Raw genomic sequence first — 8,364 nt, 5'->3', positions numbered from 1 at the left:
AGATTTGGTGGGTTACCAGAGATCAGCAATTAAATGGAAAGGATTCAGTTTTCAAGATCTCATTTTTGGAATTTCCCAGTGGGTTGAGTATGGTTTGGGAGCAACCTGAAATTAGGGCCCTTGGTAGGCATTTAATGCTCCTCTTGCCATCTCCTAACTAGAGGCAAGAAGGCAAACACAGCGAATTATTATTATTATCATTATTATTGTTAGGGGCATTATGTAATATGAGAAGGATCAGTTCTTCAGATAGACCAATGTACATCTAATGTAAATGTGCTTGCATCTATCAACAGAGCTCCAAAAAGCATGTAGCAAAAACAGTTAAAGCTAACAGGTGAAATATACCAATTCACAGTTATGATTGGAGAGGTCAACAATCCTGTCTCAGTAAGGGAAAGAAACAAGAGACAGAAAGTCAGCATGGATGTTATTATTACTGAGAGCTTACTATGTTGCAGGCTGTATGCTAAACACTGGCATTTTCTCATTTAGCCAACACAGTAGCCTACGAGTTTGGTATTATTACCATCCTCCATTTACAGATGTGAAAACTGAAGCTTCTAGAGGCTACATTGATTACAAAAGCACAAGGGAGTGGCAAAGCTAGTTTGACTCCAGAGTCTGACCTCTTCTTTACCAAACTCTGCTCCCTCCCAGGTAAAGAATAGCAGAAATTAAGGATCCAAGTTCCTCTGAGATCCCCACTCTGCTGAGACGTGTGGACCTGACCTTCCCAGCTCGGTGAGTGAGATGTTGTGTTGATCGTTCCTTCATTCTTCCATGACCACCTTGGAGACACCAGTCTCGGTATCATTTTCAGCTCTGACACCAAACTTGAGAACCAAGTTGAGGTCCAGGTGGACAATCTCACCCAACAGAGTCCTGCAGGGAAACAGATTCACAGTGAACAGAGGTGAAGTCCCTTCACTTTGCCCACTTTAGCCTCTCTCTTATGTGAATATTATATAGGATGTCTGTGGACAAGGACGGGGAAGCCTGGTGCGCTGCAGTCCATGGAGTTGCAAGGAGTTGTACAGGATTTAGTGATTGAACAACAAATGGACAATGTCAATATTGTCTGTATTCTTTGTGAAATCAACATTCTTATATTAGGAGTTTCTTCTCCTGGCCACAAGAGTTTGACTCATGTGAATTTTATACAGAGTGATCAAATTGTCAAATTATCACCAATGATCAAAATTAACTTGAGTTAACATTTCTTAAGCAAAATGCTTCATTAGGTATTTCCAAAAAAATATTTTACCTGGATTAATCCATTTAATCTCAACAGCAATACCATGAGAAAAAAGCACTGTCATTATCTCTGTTTTCAGAATGAGGAAACATGTTGTAAAGAAAAGTTTAGTAAGTATCTTGAGATCTTATAATTAATGAATGATGAAGTCATAGTGCAGTTTAATATGTAAGACTCTTCTACACATCTTCATTTTCCTATCTCTTTGTATCTTCAAAGTAATTAAAGTACTTAGAAATTGTATTTTCCATATAATTTTCACATGCTCTTCATTACATACTGTGCACTATTATATGGCCCCTATTGGTCACAGCTATTTAAAGAGAACCTTGAGATACAAAATGATGCTCGAGGAAACTTTGCCTAAGAGTTATGTGGTCATGTCGTCTCAATTCTCAAGTTTTATAATTAGATAAGTGTTCCGATTTTGGAAATATATTTCATGGAGGACTTTTTTTAAAAGAGATTTGGTTCTGGGCAACGTTCCTCAGAACATTTTAAAGGTTAGGATTTAGGAGTTGCAAAGGCATCCTTATTTTACAGATGGGGAGACTAAGGCAAGTGGTGTGAAAAATGCCTGATTCCAGATTGGAGACCTATTGGCCGCACCACACTGCCTCTCCCAAACCTTGGATTTTAAAGCATACTCATGGTTTCACAGTGATATCAACAGTGATGGGGATCTTCATGTCAGTGCTGTTCTCAGAAGTTGCAGCTAAAGTGATATCCAGGATGTGCAGGTTACTGATATTCACCCTGAGCAAAAACCAAATTCACTATTGTTACTTCTCCTGGCTACCATTACTGGGCTCTTCTCTCTGCCAGCGTTGTGCTAAGCAGTTGAGCCTCACGGACCTTGCCAGCTTTGGTCTCATGAGAGCCCTGTTTAGGGGTTGGATTTTCTCCACTGGATGGCATGGCAGACCAAGGATCAGACAGCTGCGATTTCCCTCAAGACTCCAAGGGTGAATACATGCCAGAGCCAGAATTTTTTTTTAATTGATATCTAGTTGCTTTACAATGTTGTGTTAGGTTCAGGTGTGGGGCTTCCATGGTGGGTCAGAGGTTAAAGAATCTGCTTGCAATGCAGTAGACCTGGATTTGATCCCTGGGTCGGGAAGATCCCCTGGAGAAGGAAACGACAACCCACTCCAGTATTCCTGCCTAGAGAATTCATGGACAGAGGAGCCTGGTAGGTTACAGTCAGTGGGGTTGCAAAGAGTCAGACACAGCAAAGTGACTAACACTTTCACCTTTCATTAGGTTCAGGTGTAGAGCAAAGTGATTCAGATATAGATACAGATATATAGATAGATAGATATAGAGGTATTTTTATTTCGGGTTCTTTTCCCTTATAGATTATTACAAAATATCTCAGTATAGTTCCCTGTGCTATATAGTAGGTCCTTGTTAGTTGTCTGTTGTATACACAGTAGTGTATATATATTTATGCCAAACTCATAATTTATCTTTGACACTGCTTTCCCTTTCGGGAGCCATAAACTTTTTTTTATGTCCATGAGTGTTTTGTACACTTCTTTTGTATCATATTTTATATTCCATATATTAGTGGTGTCTATGATATTTGTCTTTGTCTGACCTACTTCATTTAGTGTGATTATCTCTAAATCCATCCTTTTGTTGCTGCAAATGTCTTTATTTCATTCTTTTTTATGTAGAGACAGAATTAGAACCCAGAATTGCTTGGCTCCAAGACTTCATGTGTAGGGTCACCTATGTGGTGTGACTTCTACTTTCCTCTCTCCTGAGACCATTTAGACCATTATGCTCAGCTATATTCAGAGAAGATAAGTCTTATTCCTTGGGAAAAGAACATCAAAACATCAAAAAAAGGACCATCAAGCAGGTAGAGTTGGGGGGTGAAGAGAACCTTCATCCTGACCTTGAAATCACAGGAGAAAGGCCCAAATCATGAGATGCCAAACAGGTCCTGCAGATCTGACTCTAATTTTCCCATGTTCTGGTGGAGGTGGCCTCCACTTCTGCTCTGCAAGAACAGGGGATCTTCCCAACCCCGCGATAGAGCCAAGGTCTCCTGCATTACAGGTGGATTCTGTACCAGTTGAGCCACCAGAGAAGCCCAAGAACACTGCAGGAGTGGGTAGCGTATCCCTTCTCCAGCAGATCTTTCGACCAGGAATTGTACTGGGGCCTCCTGCATTGGAGGTGGATTCTCAACCAGCTAAGCTACCAGGGAAGCCCTCTGCAAGAACACATAAGGCTTATTCATCTTTCTGTCTTTGATGTCAAACTTATGTCCCCAGATAAGTGTATTCTCTTTTCTGGGAATAAAGATCTCCAAATGAAGCACCAATTCACCCTGTAAGCATATTTACTGCTTGAAAGATTCCAGAAATGAGTTGTTCCAACAAGTTCTTAGTATCCTTGGTCTTCTCCTGGGCCTCCTCATCAGTACTGGATTCCTGGGACAACATGACATCAGTCTTCAATAGCTGAAAGAGAGCTGAAAAACAATCTCCATTTAGTGTGGTACACAACTTATGAAGCAGCTCCTATGCACCAAGTACTAAATAAGAAACTATGTTATTTCATTTAATCTTTGTAACAACTCCATAAAGAAGGTACTACTAATATCTGTAATTTCAGATGAGGAAATAAAAGATCAAAAGTTTAAGAAATGGATCAAAGTCACACAGCTAGGAGATCTTGTTCTTTCCACGCTGCCTTCACACTAATATATACTCCTTATCCATCAACAAAGCCATCAACCCACTGAGCAGGCAATAGGTATCGATTGCACATCAGCTTCTAGAAGTGAAGCTCTAATGAGTTGCTCATGCAAACAAAATAAACCTAGAATAGAATAAGAAATGGAAAATCTAGAATCAAAGAAAATATACAGATGCAAATCAGGAAAGTGGCAAATAGGAGTCCCTGAACAACAGCTTTGCATATGGCCTAGAAAGAGATGACTCATACAGGAGAACAAGGATAGAGTCCTAATAGACAGAGAAAGAGGGATTTGAGAGAGGAAGTGACATGGCAGATGTAGAACGGCACATTTGAAAAGTATTAAGAAAATATGTGTAGAAACTGATACAAATGAGAAACAGCAAGGCAACAACTAGCTCAAAGAATAAGAAAGGGCTGCAAGAAAAAGTTTGTAATTAAAGTACTGCAACATGGCTTTGCAAAGGACAGTACCTAGTTATAATGATGCAAAGGTGGAAACTACATTTGGGCCTATAACATAACTTTGATGCAGACACTCCTGCTTCTGAGCTCAATTTTATCAGCAATGAAATTGGAAAGTGGGTCCCTCCTGTATCTTTCAGGTTGCCAGGCTTCCCTGGTGGCTCAGCTGGTAACGAATCTGCCTGCAATGCAGGAGACCTGTGTTCGATTTCTGTGTCAGGAAGATCCCCTGAAGAAGGAAATGGCAACCTAATCCAGTATTCTTGCCTGGAGAATTTCATGGACAAAAGAGCCTGGCAGGCTACAGTCCATGGGGTCACAAAGAGCTGGACACCACTAAGCGACTACAACTCAGTCACTCTCAAGTCCTGGCAAGTTTTGAAGGATGATCATTTTCAGAAGTTAGCTTCTCCCTATAAAGAATGTTTAGCAATGTGCTAGTAATGTTTCCAAAAAGTGAAAAGAAGACCAAGTTCTTCCAAGAAATCAAAATTACAAGGAAATATGATTCACTAGAAAGTTAGGTAATTTTAAAGCTACCTAGGCTAGGTAGGATCTTTTTCCACTTAGTTAGTACAAACTACTAAGAAAATTGAATGACCCAATAGAAGAATATGCTACAATTACAAATAAGTATTTAAGTTACAATACATAAATGCATAATAAAATATGAAAAATATGAGTGAAATCTTTCATAATTAGAGAAATGAAGAGATCAATTATAACCTTTCATCTGTGAGACAGGCAAAAATTTCAGTTGTCCGAACCAGTGCTTTCAGGAGAGTAGAAAAAGATACTCTCACAGATGATTGGAGAAACTATTAACTTGGGGATTATTTGTAAATATCTGCTGTAATTTAAAATAAGCACATCTTCCCATCAGCAGATGAATGGATAAGGAAGCTGTGGTACATATACACCATGGAATATTACTCAGCCATTAAAAAGAATTCATTTGAACCAGTCCTAATGAGATGGATGAAGCTGGAGCCCATTATACAGAGTGAAGTAAGCCAGAAAGATAAAGAACATTACAGCATACTAACACATATATATGGAATTTAGAAAGGTGATAACGATAACCCTATATGCAAAACCAAAAAAGAGACACAGATGTACAGAACAGACTTTTGAACTTTGTGGGAGAATGTGAGGGTGGGATATTTCAAAAGAACAGCATGTATACTATCTATGGTGAAACAGATCACCAGCCCAGGTGGGATGCATGAGACAAGTGCTCCGGCCTGGTGCACTGGGAAGACCCAGAGGAATCGGGTGGAGAGGGAGGTGGGAGGGGGGATCGGGATTGGGAATACATGTAAATCCATGGCTGATTCATATCATTGTATGACAAACCCACTGGAAAATAAATAAATAAATAAATAAAAATTTTTTGTTCCCTGTTTCATTTATTTCTGCTCTAACATGTATTCTTTCCTTTCTTCTGCTAACTTTGGGCTTAGTTTGTTTTCTTTCCCAGTTTCTTGAGATATAACTTGTTATTTATTTGAGATTTTTCTTCTTTTTAATCCCTGGAGAAGGGAATGGCTACCCATTCCAGTGCTCTTGCCTGGAGAATTCCATGGACAGAGGAGCCTGGTGGAGTACAGTTCATGGGGTCATGAAGAGTCAGACAAAACTGGGCAACTATTACTTTCACTTTTCTTTTTTAATAGACAACATATCTGATTCATTGACAAGACCACAATCTGATCCCAAAGATGTGTTCCACGAACCCAGGCAACTGGGTCACATTTGATGATGACCCCACTTTTCAGTCTTCTCAAAAGTCAAAGAATTTCCCTCTGGAGAATCAAGGCATTTGTCGGCCAAATGGACTTAAACTGAACCTTTCTGGCCCTAAGGAGTTTCCCAGTGGATCTTCCTCTACCAGCAGCACCCCTCTGTCCTCTCCCACCATAGACTTTTACTTCAGTCCAGGACCTCCAAGTAACTCTCCTCTTTCTACACCTACCAAAGACTTCCCAGGTTTTCCTGGCATCCCCAAAGCAGGGACTCATGTGCTTTATCCTATTCCAGAATCATCTTCAAACAGTCCACTTATAACAGCAACAGGTTCTTCCTCATTGGCTACCAAGCCAACCTGTTTCTCCCAAGCTTCCTTACCCAGTGACCACTCATGTATACATCCAGCCTCCAAAGTGGGTCTTGCAGATGAAATGAGCCCTCACCAGGCTGAAGGGTTCCAAAGTGATACTCCCCAATTTCAGTATTTTCGGGAGGACTGTGCCTTTTCAAGTCCATTTTGGAAAGATGAAGGCGGTGCTTCCCAGCTCACCTTCGACCCTCCAGGAAGCAGAAAGATCTTCCCATCAAGAGACAGAGAGGTGCCTATGGATCAAAAAGGCTTAAATCAGTGTTCATTCAACTACATCTGTGAGAAGCTTGAATATCTCCAATCAGCTGAGAACCAAGACTCATTTGGAAATTTGTCTATGCAGTGTCTGTATGCTGAAGACGCTGCCTCTTCCTTTGTCCCCCACATGCTCTTCAGGAGTCAGCCGAAAGCCGGATGGTCTTTCATGATGAGAATTCCAGAGAAGAAGAACATGATGTCTTCCCGTCAGTGGGGGCCAATTTTTCTAAAAGTCTTACCTGGAGGAATTTTGCAAATGTATTATGAGAAGGGGTTAGAAAAACCATTTAAAGAGTTACAGCTCGATCCATACTGCAGGCTTTCGGAACCAAAAGATGAGAACTTTAGTGTGGCTGGAAAAATCCATACTGTGAAGATTGAACATGTGTCTTACACAGAAAAAAGGAAATACCATTCTAAGATAGAAGTAGTTCACGAACCAGACATAGAACAAATGCTGAAGTTGGGGTCCACAGAGTACCATGACTTCCTCGACTTTCTGACCACTGTGGAGGAGGAGCTGATAAAGCTGCCGGCTGTTTCAAAACCAAAGAAGAACTATGAGGAACAAGAAATTTCCCTGGAAATTGTGGACAACTTTTGGGGTAAAATCACTAAAGAAGAAGGAAAATTGGTTGAAAGCACTGTGATAACTCAAATCTCTTGCCTCTGCTTTGTGAATGGCAACACTGAATGCTTTTTAACCTTGAATGACCATGAGCTACAGAAGCGAAATGAACGCTATTTTGAGAAAGATCCAGAAAAGAAGGGGATTGATATTCTTGACTGTCATTTTCATAAGTGTGTGAAAGCACAAGAATTTGAGCAATCAAGAATCATTAAGTTTGTACCTCTGGATGCCTGCAGGTTTGAGCTGATGCGTTTCAAAACTTCACACAGCGGGGAAGATCTTCCCTTTTCCCTGAAGTCGGTAGTGGTTGTCCAGGGGGCATATGTGGAGCTTCAGGCCTTTGTCAACATGGCCCATCCCATGTCGGTCCAGAGACCATCCCATGCCGGTTCCTTGAGGTCCTGTGACAACATAATGATACACTTTCCTGTCCCGTCTCAGTGGATCAAGGCCCTCTGGACCATGAACCTCCAGAGGCAGAAGTCCCTGAAAGCCAAAATGAACCGCCGGGCATGTCTGGGGAGTTTACACGAACTTGAATCTGAACCTGTCATACAGGTCACGGTGGGGTCCGCAAAATATGAGAGTGCCTACCGGGCTGTGGTGTGGAAGATAGACCGGCTTCCTGATAAAAATTCAAGTAAATATTCAACACGCTAAAAAAAAAATAAAAATAAAAAATAAAATAAGCACATCTTTTGAGCTTTTGTAATGTCACTTTTAGGAATTTATCCTATTAGTATATTAGCAAAGTTTACCATGATAGAAGATGTAAATTGATATCCATTAAGTAATGCCTGTTTCTAGAAAAATAATAAACAAATGAACCAGGAACCAGTCACCTCTCTCAGTAAACCACCCAGAAGGAGCTGCCCCTGCTGGCAGCCTTTGGTAATACAGGCGTAGTATTTAGGAAGCAAG

General features: G+C 40.7%; 1 protein-coding gene across 1 annotated transcript; it reads left to right on the top strand.

The window, feature by feature from the left end:
• Positions 1–6,088: 6,088 nt before the first annotated feature.
• LOC122681104 (stonin-1-like) lies at positions 6,089–8,103 on the top strand. Its single transcript, XM_043882822.1, has one exon. It carries the CDS (start codon positions 6,157–6,159, stop codon positions 8,101–8,103), a length of 1,947 nt encoding a protein of 648 aa, XP_043738757.1. The 5' UTR covers positions 6,089–6,156.
• Positions 8,104–8,364: the final 261 nt, after the last annotated feature.

This window comes from Cervus elaphus, chromosome 23, assembly GCF_910594005.1.
Source record: "Cervus elaphus chromosome 23, mCerEla1.1, whole genome shotgun sequence".
Classification (NCBI taxonomy): domain Eukaryota; kingdom Metazoa; phylum Chordata; class Mammalia; order Artiodactyla; family Cervidae; genus Cervus; species Cervus elaphus.
The sequence above is the reverse complement of the archived record's forward strand: the minus strand, read 5'-3'. Positions and strand labels throughout refer to the sequence as shown.

Bases quoted from the DNA above. Each gene is read 5' to 3' on its own strand.
- LOC122681104 (XM_043882822.1), top strand. From the start codon at position 6,157: ATGTGTTCCACGAACCCAGGCAACTGGGTCACATTTGATGATGACCCC.